The sequence below is a fragment of the Desmodus rotundus genome, chromosome 1, assembly GCF_022682495.2.
Source record: "Desmodus rotundus isolate HL8 chromosome 1, HLdesRot8A.1, whole genome shotgun sequence".
NCBI classification, from domain to species: Eukaryota; Metazoa; Chordata; class Mammalia; order Chiroptera; family Phyllostomidae; genus Desmodus; species Desmodus rotundus.
The window spans coordinates 162,245,683-162,266,007 of NC_071387.1; the positions used below are offsets into that span (position 1 = coordinate 162,245,683).

Genomic DNA, 20,325 nt, shown 5'->3' on the forward strand with positions numbered 1-20,325 from the left:
TTATATAGCTAACTGGAGGCTCAGTCAGGAAAACGGCTGTCCTGACTTCCATTCAGTGTTTGAATTTTTCCTCCCCAAGGATTCTACATCTGAACATGGAATTGAATTATGGAAGTTTAGAGTTGAAAGGGACATTCATGGCTCTCTAGTTCAACTTTCCCTAAGGGATCACACTGCATGACTACTTGTCACAAACCTTTCATCTTTGCTCACAGCACCGTTTCACAGATGCTTACTCATCCAGATATAAAGATCCTAACAGAACCTGCACCGTGGCTCCCAAGTTAAGAAAAACATGAGGGATAGGAATAGATGCCAAGGTCAGGTCCCCTGAGTTTAGATGACTATCACTACATGAAGTCATTTTACCCATCTTTTGAAAAATAATATTTCTTTTTCAGGGAAAATATTGTCTGGAATATTCATTAAAAAGCTGTGATTCAGGTCATCCCACACATACGTGAATGTTTTGCAGATAGTAGGCTTCCTGGTAGAAATATGAAATGATTTTGATGAACTCTGAACAATACTCTTTAGCAGCCAGGAAAAGACACTGGAGCCAACTACCCATACCAGGCATAATTCCTGAAGGTTTCAGCTTTCTGTGTGGTTCTCTGGAACAATATTCAGCCTGGTTGTGAAATCAGCCCCACTAGGGTTTTAAAATTCAATCTAGCAACTACAGACTCTCAAGAGGAGGTGCAGCAATGAAAGATCTCACTTAAACAGGCACAAATAAACCTGTGAGAAGGATTCTCTCATCAGATGCAATAGCATGCTATTCTCTGTCCTAATTCAATGCTAAGAGAAGAGATTTAATTTCTCTTTAAAGCAAATGAAGTTGCTATATGTAACAGAAGCAATAAGGAAGAAGCCTGAACCGAAGAATTATGCATCCACAAGGAATGTGCATCACTCTCAACCCCCTCCACCGTACAAACAAGACTCAGGGAATCCATATTCTCTGTGTGTAGTGTTTAAATTGCCGGATTGTAGTATATGGACTCTGAATTTTATGGCTTGAAATGTTAACCCTCAAAACAGGGAGGTCCCATTATTTGAATCTGAAAGTTGAATTGCATTCTGTTTACTGAAAACTGAACAGATAACCTCCACTAAATCCCACAGAGGAGGCATCATTCCTGCTCTGTGCTTCCATAGAATTTTATTTATATCTCTAATGTTACTCATGATAATTGGCCTTGTTACACCTGATTGTAAGTCTCCTTTGTAGACTATAAACTCCTGAGGATAGAATTCATGTTTTATTTATCTCTGTACTCTCCCAGAGCCTTGCAGTGTCTTGAATACAGTAGTCAATAAATATTTTGATACTTAGTTTTAGTAATATATATATTAAGCATTTTCCAGTTACACAGTATTATGAATGGATTCCCATCTTTGACATACTTTCTCCTCCCTATTTCTGATAACTCGTGCCTTTGAAACATGACAAAAGGTTTCAGCAGATTGACAAAGTAATTTAGATGGATATGTAAACAGTAAGGGAGTGCCTAACAACTTTTTTGGTTGAATTGTAACTTTATGCACATCTGCAGAGGTTTCTTTTGAGCTCTCAGTTGTTTAAGGGAACCCATCTATCTCAGTTGGGCAAAGGAAAGGAAAAAACTCAGGGGAATGACTGAGAGGGTATTCAAGAAAGACTATTGTGACTTCTAGAAAAAAGACAACTAAGTCCAGGACCCACTAAGTGTTAGGATCATGACATTTCCAAGGTCTATCTTTTAACTGTTTTTCTGAGAAACTGTCAGTTTGATGTTCAAGAAACATTTAGTTCATGCCTATTGGACCCGAGGGCACAACTGGCTATGTGATTTCCAGGCCCATTTGACAATAAAAATGCAGAGCCCCTTTTCCAAAAATTATTATGAATTTTAAGATGATAACAGTAAGTGTGGGCCCTTTTAAGCACAGGGCCCTATGTGACCGCACAGGTCTTACTTCTATGAAGTCAACCTTTTCCTGTCTTCCAAGAGCTTCCTGTAGGGAAAGGCAAAAGGTCTGTATCTAGGGATAGAAGCTACAATTCAAGTATGTACAATGGGCTGCAGGAACCTAGAAGTTCCTAACTTTGTAGGATCATCCCAGGGAAGGTGACAGTGAAGTTCATTTTTGAAGGGGCAGTGGTAGGGAAGAAACATATTTCATACCAAAGGAAAGCAGTATTCACCTGTCAAATTTCAGGAATAGGGTTACTTTTAAGGAGTGTAAAGCAGTTAACATAAGGATGATATAATTGATATTGAGAGTGCAAAGAGGCGGAGGCCAAGTATTGGGTTGCCCAAAAAGTCCATTTAGTATTTTCTGTAAAATAAAGACACATTTTTCATTTTCACCAGTAACGTTATTGATTTGGATTGTTTGACTATGTTGGCTGTCTCTCACTATTGGCTTCTAGTTGGTAGAGGCCAGGGGTGCTGCTAAACATCTTCCAATGCATAAGACAGCCCCACAGCAAAGCATTATTTGGCCAAAATGTTGATAGGACCAAGAAACTCTGAAAACCACTTTTGACACATTCAATCAGTCACAGCACCTTCTCCATACACTGAACAAATCTTTTCTTATGTTTCAGTTGCGTTTTTACCTTTCTTGACATGATAAATCATAATACGCTGAAATGTATATCTTCTTCCATCTTCAATATTAAAAGGGCTGCACAAAACCTCACCAATTTTGATGCTTTTTTAAATGCATGCTGATGTGACAGCTGTCACAGTACAGTCTAATACAATTGTTTTGAATGAAATTAAAGATGACTAAGCACGACTACGGTCATCGTGTGGAAAAAAGTAGAACTTTTTGGCCAACCCAATATATGGGGAAACAGGTCGAACAGTTATTAAATGACTACTGTATGCCAAATTTGTTTCTCCCATGTCATAATTTTAAACACAACAATCTTGTAAACAAACTCTCTTACCTATTGTACAAACAGGTTAGTTCAGGCCCAGGAAGGAAAAGTTCAAAGGGTTTGGGATACATTAGGCATCCAATAAATATTTAAAGAATGACTGGTGAGTGTGACTTAAGGCTCAGGACTCCTAACCCCTAGGCTAAGCTTTTTCTAAAAGTGCTTTTAACTCACCACGGGTCTTTTCTGCACCTTCTCACAGTCCAAAGGTTCCCAGCTTGCCCTTCCCTCGCCCCGCCCCTCCCTCGCCCCGCCCCTGATTTCCACCTGCCGGAAACTGGGCGGCAAAAGTACTTCCGGGATAGCAAATGTTGGCTGGGGCAAGATGGCGGCCCCCTTGGAGCTCAGTTGCTGGGGAGGGGGCTGGGGGCTCCCATCGATACACAGTGAATCCTTGGTGGTTATGGTGAGGCCAGGGGCGGGAAAGAGGGGGCGGGGCTAGAGGCGCGAGGTTGGCTGGGCTGGGTACCGCGGCTGGTAGCGCTTCCCAGCCCCGCGGAGACCAGCTGTGGCGCTGCTCGCTCGCTGCATGCACCGTCCTGGGCTCTTTGCAGTTGATGAGTTACAACCTGGCCTGTGACCCCACCGAGGCGTAACGGGAGGCCCATCGCTTCTCCATTGGGACTGAAGTTATTCTCAGCCTAGCAAATCTATCTGGGTGGTGGAGTGACAGTTCGAAGCAGGGGACGCACACGCGAGCGCGCCCTTCTTTGCATCTTCCCCACGCCCCCCGGATCCTTTGGGTAACGAGGTTTCCGAAAGCCGGGTAGTGGCGCGCGTGCTCCCCGGGCTAGAGATCGGGGGAAAGACGCGCCCCCTTGTCCGGCGTTTCTTTCTTCGGGGAACTGGGCCGTGAAATAAAACAGCTCTACAGATTTGCATTACGTATTCAGTCTAAAATATTTTATTGCAAACTCTGTTTCAGGCTTATGCCAAGTTTTCTGGTGCACCCTTGAAAGTCAATGTCATAGATAACACGTGGAGAGGTTCAAGAGGTACAGTGTAAACTTTAAACACCCCTTCTGCCCTCTTTAAGGGCCTACCCCTTACCCCCTTTAAAGCTCTGAGGCATATAGCCTTGGGATTTTAGTTTCTTTTTACCATGACCTTGGCTGTGTGTAGCTTACGGTTTTATCATTCTAATACTCAAAGTGCAAGCCAAATCAGAGGAGATTATGAGAAATGTAAATGTTCTCTAGCACTACTCTTTGAAATTGCAGAAAACTAGGATATCAACTTACTTATTTCTCCCCTCCAATGTGCAATTGGTAGAGTTGAGTATTGGAATCTTTAAGAGGAAATAGAAATGTTTTTTTGTATGTAAACTGTTTTTTGATTGTAGGAGATGTACCAATTTTGATAACTGAAGACAACATTGTTTCTCAACCGGCAAAAATACTAAACTTTTTAAGAAAACAGGTGGGTGGTTCCTTTAGAAGAATTAGATTATTGATCCCTGCACATTGCTTAAAAAAAAAAAATACATTGTAAGGCTCGCAGAATTTTTCAAAAATTCTTTTTTGTCAAGTCACTAGACAATTGGAAGATTTTCTTTCTATTTTAATAGGGAAAAATGCAACCAATTAGAACTTCTTCCTTATTATCAATAATAACAATAACTTCTATTTAATCAGTTTGTACAAAACTGGTCATTAACAATTACTAAAATAATAGTGAATAAAAAATTGTAACAATTATAGACTTTATTGTGTGCATGATGCTGTGCTAAGAACTTTATTTGCATTAAGCAGCATTTGCCACTAACTTTGTATTTTTTCTTTCTACCTTTTAGTATCATGTTTGCTATTTTTGAGGAAGAATAAATTGGAATTGTAATTTATTTAGCTTCACTGTTTTGGGATGCTCTTGACTTCTGAGGGGTTTTTTTGGTTTTATATTTTTTTAATAGAAATATAATGCTGATTATGAACTCTCAGCAAAACAAGGGGCAGATACACTGGCTTACATTGCTCTCCTTGAAGAGAAGCTTCTTCCTGCAATGGTGAGCATTGGTGAATATTACAATCTTTTGATGATCTACTGAAAATGTACTTATGTAGAAGAAAATGATAAAAAAGGCTTGAGAGGAAATTTCATTTATGCATTAACCTTGATTCTTTCATTTCCCTGTGAAACGGGATTCGGTTAGGCATTCTACTAGTATGCTAAACAATGAAGTAAAAGATAATATCATTTGGAAATGAAAAGTCTCTGTGGAAGATGGAGTTTGTTGCTCCATGTATAGAATTGGGTGAACTGTAATCCATTCATTCAGCAAAGATTTATTGAGCACCTACTGTGTGCTAGGCCTTGTTCTGGGTGCCTGGGATATAGTGATAAAAAAAAAAAAACACCTCACGTTTAAAATCTTGTTTAATCCTTGAGTCTTTCTAACTAGAAATTTGTATGAATTCACTTTGTACAAAGGTATTTATGAAAAACGTGCACATTGACTGAGTGATCTTTCTTTTAAAAAAAGAACATCCTTGTAGTGTTTCTTTTCTCTTCTTGTGCAGCTTCATACATTCTGGGTTGAGAGTGAAAATTACTTCTCTGTGACAAAGCCATGGTTTGCTTCGCGAATTCCCTTTCCCTTGAGTTTGATCCTTCCTGGAAGAATGTCTAAGGGAGCACTGACCAGGATTCTCCTGACCAGAGGACAGCCTCCCCTCTACCACCTCCGAGAAGTGGAAGCACAGGTATGGTCACGATTGCTGGCAGGGCCAGGGCCCTCCTGAGGAAGGACAAGAGAGATAGTGGAGATGGACTTATCTAGAGCTACCTGCCTAAAAAAGGAGTTCGAGAGCATCTTCCCTATCTCTGAGATACAGTGTCATCCTTATTAGATATACAGAGATGCCAAGGAGTGCCTAAATCTTCTGTCAAACAGATTGGGGACATCTCAGTTTTTCTTCGGAGATACGTGAGTACATTCCATTAAAAATCATTTTGATGTTTTGTGTGCATATTTTCAATGAGCAGTTGTTCAGAGCAAGCCCCCTTGTCTTCCCCCACCCCTGTTGAGTTTTGCCCTTACAAAATACGGAACGGGTTTCTACCACGGGAAACTTGCTGTTAGCAGTAATCTAACACTGACTTACTACGCTGCATGGTGAACTGAGAACATCTAAGACCCTGTCTCCGATCCCTATGTAACGCTTGTGAGTGAAAATGAATCTTTAATTTACAACTGAATTTTCTTCTAAATAAAGTAAATGGTTAGAGTATTAAAAAAAAAACAAGGAAAATCCTACTTGCATCATATTATAAGCTAAAATGGGTGGTAAACCTTTAAAAAGACTACATTGTATACTTCAGAATTAACTAATAATATATTTCAGGATTTTTAAAAATAATACCAAACTAATATTTCTAATGTGCTTTTAAAAAATGCTGAATTAATTTTAGGCCTTCTACCTTGGATGCCTATGTGTTTGGTTTTCTTGCGCCTCTGTATAAAGTACGCTTCCCTAAAGTTCAGTTACAAGAACATTTGAAACAGCTCTCCAACCTGTGTCGCTTTTGTGATGACATCCTCAACAGTTATTTTAGGCTCAGTCTTGGAGGTAAGCTGGCTCCTCTTCAGCTAGTCTCTGTTTGTATAGAGTAGTATTTGTATATTTCCTAAGGATGTATAGCAAGATTTATTACTTATTAAAGAAGATTGTGTATTGTCTTTAAATGCTGGTTTATGGCACTTCAAGAGTGCTATAGACCAAGAAGTTGCATTTTTCCAACTTTATTTTTATTCTCATATTTTAGTTCTTATTTAAATAGAGAAATGAATATTTGCTTTTTGTCTCTTCTTTTGGGTTTTATACACTTCTTGCTTCATGTTCTTCTTTAAATATTCCCCCTTTGAAGTGGGTCATTTTCTTCAAAAAGATTAAACCACAGGTATTTATTGAGGTATTTATTAAGATCGCACTTTTCCTAATGCAAATGGGCAGTTACTTTAAATGTTGCTTCTAGCATTTTCCTGCGTGAACAGAAATCAGTGCAGATTGATTTTGGTGAGGTACACCTCCATGATTCCACTACTTGAAAACCGATTGCGTCAGACTGGAGGTGTAGTAAACAGAGGGCGCCTGTCATTTAGGACAGGACTCGTTGGGAGAGTGAGGCCTCGAGCTTAAGTGATTGGGATACTGAATTGATATTGGGAGAGTTGGCAGAGACAGGAGTTATAAGGATAGCTGGCTGAGCAACAGTTTATTTTTTATGGGTGGTTATGCATTTTGTATGTAGGGAGGAGTTAGTATTAATAGTTTGAGAGTCATGAAATTAAGTAATGTTTAGTCCTGTTACTTTGAAGTGATGGTTGGCAAACCTTTCTACAGGACAAATATAAAATCTTGGGTCCTATACCAGATTTACTAAATCAGACTTTCTTAGGGATAGGTCCCAGGAATCTATTTTTTAAAGTCCCTTCAAATACTTTGGATGCCAGTGGATACCTGTCTGGGAGTGACTGCCTTAGGAAACTATCCAGACCGTTGTAACTGAAGACCTATTTGGAATGGGTGGGGGAAAGGCACGACTTAGACTTGAGAAGGAAACCAGGACTGCTGTGCTCTCTTACTAATTACTTTGGCTGGTTGCATCACACTTGGCCAACAGGGTCGACTTTGTGCACTAATTTAGTCCTTTTGTTTATGGTTTGGTTTTGGAGCATTACTTTGCCACCTAAGTTTGTCTTTGAACCCAGAATAGTTTTTCTCTTTGCCTTTTTTGGGGGAGGGTGGTCCCCATGGGAGGGGGGATAAACTCAAAAATCTTTTAATCTAAACAGCTTTAAAGGCTTTCAAAATTTCCTGTCTTTCTCATTTCTGTCCCTGGCTTCCTAGGCATCTCTCCTGCTGGACAAGAAACGGTAGATGCAAATCTGCAGAAACTCACACAACTTGTAAATAAGGAATCCAACTTGATTGAAAAGGTCAAGTTTACTTCAGTCATTTGTAATAGTAATTTAGTATTTTCATTTCTGCAATTAATATTGTAATTTGGGTTATGAATTAACTTTACCCTCTTAATTTTTTCAGAAAACTTTTAAAATATACATTTACTAAAGTTGTGTAGTATAATACAGTATTTTGAAGCCAGAAGTGGCCTGATTGCTTTGGGGAAAGATCTGATAACGGGATTGGGTTTACTTTTACCACACAGTTAGTATTTTTCAAGTTAGGAGACCCAAAACCCTAAAAAAAAGACAGAAACAATTCTTGCTTGCTTGTCTGTTTCTGTCCCTGAAGGTTAACATTTCTTGAGATCGGAAGCATCTATGCTTATCCTTTCTAGTTAATTGTATTATGACATCTTGTTCTTCCACATGAACTGTGTCATATTTTCCCCTTCTTATCTTTCTCTTTTCTAAATGTTGTGCACAATTTTTTTTTATCAGTGTGGGTATTTTGCCTTTTTGGGGGTGTTCATTCGGTGAGAGAGCGATTGAGTAACTGTGTAGAAGAGAGCCAACAATGGAAATTTTAAGGGTGATTCTAATTGGAAAAATGCAAGAGAGTTATGCATTTTTCCCCAAGTGTCTGGTAAACTTGCTTTTAATACTTAATTCTTTCACAAACTAGTGGGGCCATGCAGCCTGATAACACTGGCTAGCAGTAACAGGCACTGTGTTGTATGCCCTTTATATGAGTTACCTCACTGAATCCTCACCACAGTTCTATGAGTACAGGTCCTCTGTCATCCCTGTTTTATAGAGGAGGATACTGAAGCTTCGAGAGTAGCTTGTGTCACCTACCCAAGGTCATTTGAGTGACAAGAGTTTAGAGGTTATTTGAACCCTAGCAATTGGACTCCATCATAGGCCTTGTGAATGAGATCGTGTGTCTATTGCTAGTAGTATAGTAGCCAGGCTTATAGCTGCTGCCCTCTGGAATGGCTGTTCTGTTCCTTTCTGTTGTATTTCATGTGTTGTTAGAACTTGAGAAGCAAGTAAAACTGAGCAATAAAATTGTAAGAGCCCATTATTAAGGTTTGGGTAAACTGAATAAAAGCCTAGTTTGTTGTAGTTCTTGGTCCACTCCAGTAAATCTCATGACAGGAAATACATTACATTGAGTGTCAAGCGTGGATAAAGCAAAGGTTCCTCAGACTGTTTTAGGCACAGACTACGTCAGACACTTACCTGCTAGACGAAGGCTAGCCAGTATAGTTTCCGTGCTCTTTCCTTTCCTCCACAGCCTGCGTACCTCTGCTGAAACACTTCCGCTCTGCTTTATGAGAGAGCGTCTTGAGAAGATAATAAAAACTCTAAAAAACATGCATATCAAGTGGGTAAAAAGATGTTATATTCTGTTGGTTTTGTGTCTTTGATGGCAGCTGCTTTCAAGTCTTTTATGAAGTTGAACTGATAGTGAGCTCAGCAACAGGACCTGAGTATTTTGCTCTGTTTGCAGGGTGCTCTGGTTAAAGGTACTTTTCTAAAATCTGACTCAGTTCTAAATACTCCCTCTGCTAGTGTTTCCAGGAATGCTAACGTCCTCCTTAGTGTAAGTCTGAAACTCTTGGGCATTTTCTCACTCTGCTCCCTATGAATTTGTTTTTCTAGAGCAGACTTAGAACTGACCCAGCATTTGGAATGCTTCTGAATTAGGGCTAAAGAGTGTATCCTTGTTTTGGTCTCTTTTCCTAGCCTCCCTTGGTCTAAATACTCTCAATCTGAAAGAGCTGGTCTTTTTGAGTGGAGCACAGGTAATTTTCATTTAGACAATGAGGTATAGTTCACAGAATAGTGCTGGACTAAGACCTGAGTTCAAATTTCAGCTCTGATACTTGCTTTGCAACTGAATGCAAATTCCTTAACCACTCTGAGCTTCGTTCTGTCATTCTGTCAAACAGGGAATGATTGTATCTGCCCTTTTTTCTTTCTTCACGATGGTGTTGGGAAGATCAAATGAGATAATGTATGTGAACAAACTGTGTAAACTGTGGAGCTTAGTATAAGAGAAGTGAAAGACCTCTTAAACCAAGTCATGCCATAGTTGATTTCAGCCGAGTATTCATTTTGTGGAATAACTATAATCTTGTGAAGGCATCAGGATGAGCCATATTGCTTTTGTACATATACTGAGTCAGCTGGTATTTGAAGTATGACATTTAGAGTTCTTGAGAGATGATCTGTGAGGAAAAGGTTTCTCTGGCAGTCCTCGACACAGATGGTTCTGTACTGCTCTAGCCTATGGTTTGGATGGGGAGGCCACAGTCCACATAAGTGGTGCCACAGCCGTTAGTCAGATGTACCTTTTGTACTTCCCACAGATGGATGACAATCTTCGCCAAAGCCCTCAGCTTCCTCCTCGGAAACTGCCAACCCTAAAACTGACTCCAGCAGAAGAAGAAAGCGATTCCTTACAACGGCTGTCGCCTTGACAGACACGTACTTTGTGTCCAAAGTCACAGGACTGTGGCAGTACTCTCCTACACTGAGTGTGTGAAGACAAAAAGAAAATGCCATTCATAGGTACAGGAAGACTCAAGCAAGAGAAACTTTGTATGATATCTATTTTTTTAAATTAGGAAGCTTGTGTTTTAGCTTGGCAATGCACTTTAAGTACCATGAAAGTAAACACTAAGTGAATTTGGGGAGAAAAAGAAAACACGTTGTACTGTATATATTAAAAGAAAAACCTGCCTTAATCACGGCAGATTTTTGCCTTTGGTTCACGTGTTGCTGACCAAAAGCTACAATTCTGTTCTGAATGTGCACTCTTAACTTTATTTAAGCTAATTTATAAATTTAGTTTTCTTAGACTAGTATGAATATCTAATATGTGGCTCTTTGGCTGAGGCCCTTTTCTTCTGTTTAGAAATTTAATGCCTACTTTAGACATTAGGAAAAATATATTATCCTAATATTATATTTACTTCCATAGAAAAGCCTGTATTTAACTGTAAAAAGCAATGAGGAATGTGCTTTTAAATTATGGTCTCATAAGACTAATCTTTTGGGGGTTTAGTACCATATATAAATATTAAAGGTGGTTGTATATAATATTTATCTGACTATACGCACTTCACTATTACATTAGTATTTGCTGATATGTTCAATCTAAGTTAGTGAGGGCTCTTTTAGTTTGTTGGGTGAATGTGCCCACTTTAGACCTATGTATTTGCAGCATATTTTTAACTCTGGTCATCTCCTTCTTGGATTGATTTCAGGAGGACTGAATGTGTTGGCATCGTTATTATGCCAGACTATAAAGTCTTACTGAAACTTGCCCCATTCCTAGACACTACTCAGAAGGAACCCCCACCAGAGTAACAGAAGTACCTACTGTGTGCTGGTCCAAGTTCATCATGCTTGGCTCATACCAGTGTTCTTTCATAAGAAGCCTATCATGTAGTCAAAAGTTTTATGACAACTATTTTTATGTAGTTTAACTATAGTTGAAGGATCCAGTGGAATAATCGGGAATAGCAGTACATTTTTAAGAATATTTTCTACTTATTGGTTGCTGAACTGTTAAAGGATTTGCTGTGCAAGTAGTTTTGCTTATACTAAAATCTTATTTTAGCGGCTGAGGTGCTTCTGTTGTCCTAAAACCACTTCTGGGATTTTTAAAATGTAGGACCGTATTTTTGATTAGTGTCTTAAAAGAATACTATGGTGCTCAGCAAATCTTATCACATTCTGCAGAAACCCACATATTAAGAAAACAGCTTGGTAGTCCAAACTCGTCCAGTTTGAGCTGAGTGGAGCTCAGCTGTGTTCGGCCTGCATCCTCTCAATTTGTTCGGCATTTAGGTAGCTATTTATATAGGAGTCTTTAAGTCCTTGTAAATATTTCTTCTTGAACGTGAGAAACAAAGTGGTCTTCAAAATCTTGTTTATCTGTTTGGATGCATTTAGGGAGAATGACTATAATTTCTTCAACAGGTGGGAGAGAGTGTGCGTGCGTGTGTTACATGTCAATATTCTGTTAGTTTCCAACAATCTGAAATCCATATGAATGTTCTGTATTGAAAATCATGACCAGAGGATTTTATTGTCCTCTAGGATTGATGATGTGTATTGGAGGTGGTTGGTTAGCACATCAATCAGACATCTGTTTATGCTTCAGCCGGGGTTAGTCATTTGCAGTTATGATTTCTATTAAAACTTCCAAAAAGCTTTTGAAATGGCTTACAATTGTCAAACACATGTAAAACAAGGACAAGTAAAGTCAGTTTTGGAGTGGGAGAAAGAGCTATACCAACCCTTACAGCTTATAAAACCGAATGGTAAATTTAATTCCAAGTCTCTCCATAGGCAAAGTCAAAAGATAATACTGGATTATGTAACATTTTCTGTCAATAAAACTAGTAATGTCCACGAATAAGAAAAGTCTGTTTTAGTTTTTATAAGAATGTGAAAGATCATGTTCTTACAACACACAGATTGCAGCCGATAAGCATACTATACTGTTTCATGTGTCAAAAGTTTAATCAGAAGACGCCATTTTAAAATAACAAGTATTTGTCTTTTTTTAGTAGAGAAGATGACTATAAATATGATTTATTTCCCTTTGGTCAGTCCTGCCTTGAACTGCCTTTAGACTTGTACCACATAGGCCACGATGTTTCCACAGTGCTTTTCCTAAGAGGCAAAATGTGGTTTAGGTATGTGAAAATTTGCATGTTGGCTTACTTAGCTGAGCGTTTTTGGTGTAAGTTCTAACTGAGCACAGACCCCTGCAGAGATGAGCTCTTGGAAAGGAACAGCATTCCGGACTGCACAGAGAGCTTGTGATCCGCCTGTCAGAATGTGCTTTGTATAAAGTTTGAGTTTGTTGAGACAAACGGTCCACAGTCTTAAACAAAATGCTGACCTACGTTCCTTTGGAGGTGATGGTGGAGGATAATATAAAAGGGACTATGTTTGTGTTTATATTTGTTTGTGGCATAGGATTAGAAAACTGGTCAGATAATGCCCGTGTGATAAAGATCCTGCATCGACCATCATCAGTCATCCATAAGACTGACAATTCTCATAGCACTAAAGAAACTGTAAAGGACCGTGAGGATGGCCATTCCTTCACAGTACTTTTTATCGCCCTACAAAGGTAGGCACTGACAAGTAAAACAGATTTCAGTTTAGGTATGTTTGCATTATTTTGGGAGTACTAGAGGATTAGAGATTTTACATTAAACCCAAAGCATTTTAATTTCCATTTATTTAATATTGCTAGGTATGATGGGGACCCAAAAAAACCTCCCTGGGATTTATTGATAAAAAACTGTGTATTTATTCTTACATGTTTAAACTTCAGTCACCTTCAAAGTACTCTCCATCTGATGCAATATACCTATTGAGACATTTTTTTCCACTGCTCAAAACAGTTTTTAATTTGTCAGTTTTGATGCCTCTTACTGCTTCTGCTGTTTTTTATTTCACCTCTTCCACATTAGCAAACCATTTCCCTTTCAGGACTTTTGTCATCTGGGAAAACAAAAATAAGGTCTCTTGGGGTGAGATCGGGTGAGGGAGGGTGGGCGGGTGGGGTTCATGCCACTTTTGGTCAAAACTGCTGAACACTCTGCTGTATGGGCAGGTGAGCTCCTAAACTACCCATCATGAAATGGGCAAACATGCTGAAAGAATCTTTGAAAAAATTTCACTGAAGCTGAATGCAGCCTCTCACAACAATGCCAGCTGGCACACTGATACAGATGGGTACCTAGAACACCTAGTGGGGGAAGCCTGTACTACAAAGGGCCCACCCTCTGGAAGATAATTCTGGGTACTTTTTTGATGAGGGTCACCCCTTGTATATAAACATGAAGTAATAGAGAAGCTTATTTCAATCATAGCTAAGTTGTAATTTTCAGAAGTCTGCAAAAATGAAAAAAAAACTATGTCAAAAGAGTAAAAAATTGGTAAGGGTGACAGTATTTCAGAAAACCAATTTTTTAAAAGGTAGCCTCATGTGATAAAGGTTTGAAGTCAGTGGTATGTTTTCTTAGAGCCTCTTCTAAGAATATACATTTCCTAGATCTATTGATAAACTGTCAAAAATGTTAATCCTTTAAAACCATAATATAAATGCTTAAATGGAAAGACAAAAAGCTGAGTGATGGATATGCAGGATTTCACTGTATTGTTTTGCAACTTGTGAATCTGTAACTACTTCAAAATAAAAGGGTTTTAAAATAAATTCAGTAGAGTAAATTTATCATTATCTGTATAAACTACGATTTAAAATTTAATGCTCCAAAGATAGTATACAGTATTCAATTCCAGATTAGTAAATACATAATATAAATTAAATATAATTTATTTCGTATTTGAGTTTAAAGAAACAAGCAACTCAGGTTTGTAACAACTGATTATTAGATCTCTTTTGCCTAACCAGGAAAAATAAAACAAAAAACAACAAACAACCTAAACCAAGAACTCCTTTTCCCTAGGATATAAAAAATTCAACAATTTTAATGTTTATAATGATAGCTTTGTCTTCCTAGGGCGCCTGGGTTTACTCTTGAAGATAAAACAGTTCGAAAAACTTTCTGTGTCCTCGGGTGGTAGTCCTTGGCTTTGCGTGTGTTACCTCTGTAACTGCAGTGTGGCACGGACACGGGAGCCACGCTTCAGGGAAGGTGCAGCGTGTCTGCATGCTTTTGGTTTTAAGCTCACAGCGATTTCATAATCGACTTTGTCTTGGTTTGGTTATTTATATAATTGAACTCCTGGGCAGAGCCTCAGATTACAATTGGGTTGTGATGATGGTCTTTTGTACGTGTTGTTGGTGTTAAGAATTTTATCTTTTGCCTTTTTTCTTGTTCAGCTCTGTGGAATTTACATTTACTTTTCAGTGTTTTCATACTTCCTAAACAGATCATTAAGAAATTTGTTGTTAGTTACCTGAATCAAAAGTCAGTAATCTTATCATCCTCAAAGGTTTAATTGAAGTTTCATTAGATCTTCAAAAACCTGACTTTCACTGAGCTGTTAAGATTGAGTTGTTTGTTTTCTTTTAAGGGTGTGAAAAATAATTTAGCCCAAAACTCTGTTGGGAGGAGTGTTTTCCAGGAGCCCAGGTTACCTGCCCTAAACTCAGAACTGTTGTGATGGAGGTGGAGAGGCAGTCTCAGAATCAAAAACATACGCGATTATTTGTTCCAGGTGAAGAGGCCAATGACGAGAGGTGGCACTCTTGAACAATGACTGTAAGAGAGGGTAACCTTGACTTGAACATTTTTAAATAGGGGAATGGGGATTTTTTTTGTTTAATGATAGAAGAATATTCAGAGTAAAACAAAGCAGTTTCTTTATAAAAAATACAGGAAACTACATCTTTTTATATCCTCATTATTAATTTGAAATTATACTGTAAGATTAAAAAAAATCTTTTAGTTCATTGGAGAAGTGGTTCCTAAAGGTGTGTTTTGGCAGAATTTATTGTTTAATGAATAGAGAGTCAAATGGATTTGGGAAGTGTTGGTTTAGACAGAAGTTATTGCAGGCTTTTCAGAATTTTAACGTGCCGTTGTGTGGTTTCAGTCTCCAAGCAGGACCTGTGTTTTATAAACCATTTCCCTAATTTATTTTTACGTGGATTTGTTTTTCACTTTTTTTTTTATTGTTGTTCAAGTACAGTTGTCTCCATTTACATGGATTTTTTAAAAGTAGGTGTCTTATGAGGTTTGTGTTCTGTGAAATACACTTGGAAAAATGCTGCCCTAGAGTGGTTTTGCTTGTTTGTGTTCATTGCAAAGGTTGGGTGCCTCACCAAGTGGCCATAAACGGGAGAAACAGGTCAGGACTCCCTGGGACCATGGAGTTGAGAGAAGGGTGGCTGCGGTATGTGAGGTTGGTGAGGTAGGCACATGTGACGCCCCTGGTCAGTCCAGCCTCCTTTCCTAGAATCCCAGGCAGCTTGTGAATGGGTGGTTTCAGAGAACTACCCTAACCAGTTCATAGGCATCTAGGAAACAGAGGGAACAAACTTGGGATTCCAGAACAATATTCTAAACTGTTTTTTTGGCTGTCAAAAAGGCGATGAGTATTTATAGCACCAAAGTCAAATATAAGCTGGTTATTTTTGCGCGCGCACACACACACACATGCACGTATTTTGTCCTAGAAAGTGTATAGGTGCTTCAGGAATGAAGGAAAGGAAGGTTAATGTTTTCAAGTTGTATTCCATGCCTGAAGGCGTGGTCTACAGAAGGGCCATATGGTTTGTGTGCATTTCGTAGCACAAGGGTTTACAGTTTTCATTAAATTCCCAGCAGTTTCTCCATCCCCCAAATTTTAAACTCTACTGGCCTCTAAAATTCAGAGGACTAAGTATGTTGGATTTCATTTCCAGGTATAAAACCAGACATGCCAATCAGGCACCAGGGTGCTTTTGTTTGTCTTCTGCTGTGTAGACAGTTGCAGTTTGGAACACACGCTTTGGATGTGCATTTGATAGAAAACTTGCCCTTGGGTTTGAGTTGTGTAATGGTGAACATCTAGTCACGTGAAAAGCAGTTGGACCTCTGTTCTGGTTCTTCCTCATGCGAATTCAGAGAATGCCTTTTGATCATTGAGTTTATATATCCCAGATCCTTGGACGTCAGGAGAAATGAGTTGCCAGAGTTTGCATCAGTCCTTTGCAAGCCACGTACTATAGAGAAGGCTGGGCTGGCCATGCGTTCGTGGACTGTCGGCTCCTTCTCCTGCAGCTGGCATCTGTATTTCTTGGCAAAGGAAGGGTGCACTGAAGCTTTTATGTTAATTGCATAAAGATGAGCTTTATTTTTTTTTTACTTTATGTCTGATTTTGTAAAGTAGAAAATAATGTCTCTCCATTTTTCTGTTTATCTTGAAGTGGAAATTTGAGGTGTTTGGAACGTAACTTCAGCTTTCTGGAAGATGGACAGATGAAAGAAGATAAATAAGAAATGTATGTTTGTAAATGTGGTGGCTTTGTTCCACCAAGCCTATCTTTGAATGGTAAACATTTTAAACATCTGTTCTAGTGTACAAATACTATAGATTGGTTATAAACAATCTTAAAATACGCAATTCTGGTCATAATTTCAACATTCTAGCATTGTCTAGTATGAACATGTTTTACTGAGAGACTGTGTATAAATACCCAGAAGTGGTGGTGATGATCAATGTTATAAATAATTTATTCTGACAAGTGAAAAACTGGATATAATGTCAAAGAGCTGTTTTCACGATAAAATCTCAGACCGCGTGGATGTTTATTAAATACTGATTTGATGTTATTTATTCCTCGAGGTGAATGTTTGGATGGTCACAAATGGTCATTCAGTGTTGGGACTGACCTAGATCAGGGATTGTTCTTAAAATGGTCATTCTGTCTGTGATGCGTTGAGGTCACTTGTGCTGGTTCTAGCCCCTGCTAAGGGAGGGTGGAGGCCTGCTCCCCAGGCCTCTGGGAAGTGGAGGACTCAGACGACTCACACAGCTTTTCAGGGTGACAGTTATCTCATCCCTAGGGCTCTATAAGTTTTTGAAAAGTTTCCCTTTGCCCACTTAGATAGTTCAGCAGTGTCCCATTAGACATACACTGAGAAAAATAGTGCAATTGTAGTGAGGGGGGAAGACATGTGTTTTGCTGCATTTTTTTTTTTTTAATGGGAAGGATGTATGGATATAGACAACCCTGGTAGAGCTGCGAGTCAAGAAAGGGCAGGTTCCCTGAGAGGATGAGTATGTTTGTTAGAATTTATTTTTAATTGAGGTATAATACACATACAGTAAAATGCATCAGTCTTCCAAGTAGAGCTGTTCAGGTAAGTAAGTACTGTATTTCTCTCACATGGGAAACCAGCTATCTCCAAAGAACACACATCTCAATCGCGTGCTAGCTTTGGGTCCCAGATGAAAGGTCTTTGGGTGGATTAAGGTGGGTGATAATGATCACTTATCTTCAGCAAGAGAGCAGGAAAGCATAGTTAGTATTGTGAAATAACGTAATTCTTTCGAGGAATGACAGCAGTTTGGAGTCACAAATGTGAGAACCATACCACAAAGAACTTCAGAAACTTTGGTTCTTAATTGCTCAGCTCAGAGGCTTGACTGTGGTCTGGGACTGCTTTGGGTGCTCAGAAACTCCTGGATAACTAGTTAGTAGGATGCCCTTCAGTGGAAGGGAGGCCACAAGACAAACGGTGCTTCCCTCTGCCACTAAAAGCAGCTGTTGGTAGGAAAACTTAAGTTTTTCCATATTGGGATCTTGTTCTAAGTGAATCCACCTAGGAGAAAGACTGAGATAAAGGGAACCATTAAGATCACTGATAATCAAGATGGCGGCGTAGGTAGACACACTGCGCCTCCTCGCACAACCAGAACTGACAGAGAATTGAACAGCAAGGGGGACCGACACCAAGGAAATAGAAAATAAACACATCCAGACTGGTAGGAGGGGCGGAGACAGGCATGGGGTGGAGAGGACGAGAGTGGCTGTGGCGGGACTGAGACTGGCGGAGTGTGGGACAAATGGCGCAGGCAGTCTGAACACTAGCAAACCCTGCGGCCCCACGTTTGCACAAATAAACCCAGAGGGCCGGACTCAGAGTGGCGGAGAGTGGGGCAGGCAGAGTGACGGGTAGCACCCTGCGGCACCACATTCGCCCACAGATAAACCTGACGAACGGTGGGCAGCGAAGCAGACCGTGCAACCCAGGCTCCAGCTCGGGGAAATAAAGCCTCAAACCTCTGATTGAAAGCGCCCCTGGGGGTTGGGGCGGCAGCAGGAGAGACTCCCAGCCTCACAGGAGAGGTTGTTGTGTTACAGAGCAGGAGGGTGGGGGTGGTTCACGATAAATTATTACAGAAAGGATTCCGCCTTTCTGTCTCTGGAGGTTCCTTCCCCCCACGCCCACCTGCTAGGTTCGCAATGCCTGCCGCCAGAGGAAAGACGTCTCTCAATGCCAGAGACTGGTGAAAAGGAAAGGAATTGTTTATTCAAAAGTTACACAAACTTAGAATAATGACCTAATGTCTTCAGTAAGATACTAAAGTCCTCTAGAATACCCACAGATGCACAGTCCTTCCCTCTCCCTGTGCCCAGTCCGGGGTACCGTGTCTCAGGAAAAGAAGTAGAAGTCCGTGATTCAGGCTCCCGGCACCATCAGCTGTGTGGCTGCTGCAATCTCCAGTTAATCCAAAGCCATGTGGCACCTTCTCATGGCCCAGCAGCAAGAGTCCTTTCTCCCCTTTCTCTATGGCTGCAAAGTCTCTCCTGCTGCCTAAGCCGCGTGGCAAGAAGAAGCACTCCAAAACCTCGTGGTCCTCTCTACTCTCCTTCAGAACCGCGTGGTCCTTTTCCCCACTTCAGAACCACATGGACCTCTATCTATCTACTTGCTTCAGAGCCTCGTGGTTCACTCCTTCCTTCAGAGCTGCATGGTCTCTTCTTTCTCCCCCATAACCTTGTGGTCCTCCCTACTCTTTGAAGCCGCGTGGTCTCTCTTTTACTTCAGAGCCGCATGGTCGCTCCTTCCCTTCAGAGCCACATGGTCTCTCCTCCCCTTCAGAGCCACATGGTCTCTCCTCCCTTCAGAGCCACATGGTCTCTCTTCCCCTATGGCTGCCGGGCCTAGGTTTAAATCCCAGTTCCCATCTTCCTTTGCAGCCCATTTCCGACTCCTCCTACAGTCAGCTACACCTGCCAGCATCCCTGTATTCTTCCAGCTTTACTGGGCTGCCATAGTAAGTCTGGGCAGGTGTGGCCCCATGGCTTGGAGCCAATCATCTCCAAGCTCTCACGCAGGCCCTGTAACCAGGGGGAGTTGCTTCCCAGTCCCATCTTGGGTGGAAGCCACTCCCATCTCCCTGGCTCGAAGCAGGGCCACAGCTATTTAACATATCCATGAAACCAGTTAAAGGTTATAGATATGTTAAATGACTGCCAGGGGTTAGCTACAAAGCTGTTGCTACCCAAAACAGCTCTGAATGGCCCTGTTCCATGTGTCCCATCCCCCCTGGCTCAGGCCTGTAGGGGTGAGGACATCCTATATACATTTTTCTAATGTTTCCTGGACACCCCGAGTCCTGGACCCCATTACAAATCCCTTCTTGGGGCCCTCCTCTTGGCTGCACCCTGCTTCAGTTGGAGAGACCCACAGGGGCCTAGAGTGTGCACAGGCCCACTTACTCGGGAACCAGCACCAGAGTGGCCCAGTTTGATTGTGGGTATCGGAGTGAAAGATTGAAATCCGGAGGACAGTGAGGCGGGCGCCATTGCTCCCACTCGGCCCCTCCCCCACATACAGCGTCACAGGGTAGCCACCAGCATTACCCCGCCCCGGTGAACACCTAAGGCTCCGCCCCTTAAAGTAACAGACGTGCTAAGACAAACAAACAAAAAAAAATGGCCCAAATGACAGAACACTTCAAAGCTCCAGAAAAAATACAACTAAGCGACGAA

At 40.5% G+C, this 20,325-nt stretch overlaps 1 protein-coding gene across 3 annotated transcripts; it reads left to right on the forward strand.

The window, feature by feature from the left end:
• Positions 1-3,233: 3,233 nt before the first annotated feature.
• Positions 3,234-17,139, forward strand: MTX3 (metaxin 3). 3 transcript variants are annotated; one of them, XM_024563593.3, is made up of 10 exons: positions 3,234-3,341; positions 3,861-3,930; positions 4,278-4,354; positions 4,845-4,937; positions 5,452-5,634; positions 5,782-5,858; positions 6,344-6,501; positions 7,783-7,871; positions 10,214-12,996; positions 15,057-17,139. In XM_024563593.3, the coding sequence occupies exons 1-9, from the start codon at positions 3,261-3,263 to the stop codon at positions 10,322-10,324; spliced, it is 939 nt and encodes a 312-aa protein (XP_024419361.1). In that variant the 5' UTR covers positions 3,234-3,260; the 3' UTR covers positions 10,325-12,996; positions 15,057-17,139. The 3 variants fall into 3 exon arrangements, with proteins under 3 accessions (XP_024419361.1, XP_045053800.1, XP_024419362.1); XM_045197865.2 differs by having other exon boundaries at positions 16,750-17,139; XM_024563594.4 differs by lacking the exons at positions 7,783-7,871; positions 15,057-17,139 and having other exon boundaries at positions 10,214-12,039.
• The last annotated feature ends 3,186 nt before the right edge of the window (positions 17,140-20,325 follow it).

Bases quoted from the DNA above. Each gene is read 5' to 3' on its own strand.
- MTX3 (XM_024563593.3), top strand. From the start codon at position 3,261: ATGGCGGCCCCCTTGGAGCTCAGTTGCTGGGGAGGGGGCTGGGGGCTC. The intron at 5,859-6,343 runs GTGAGTACATTC...AATTAATTTTAG, and splicing joins CAGTTTTTCTTCGGAGATAC to GCCTTCTACCTTGGATGCCT. The intron at 6,502-7,782 runs GTAAGCTGGCTC...CTGGCTTCCTAG, and splicing joins TTTTAGGCTCAGTCTTGGAG to GCATCTCTCCTGCTGGACAA.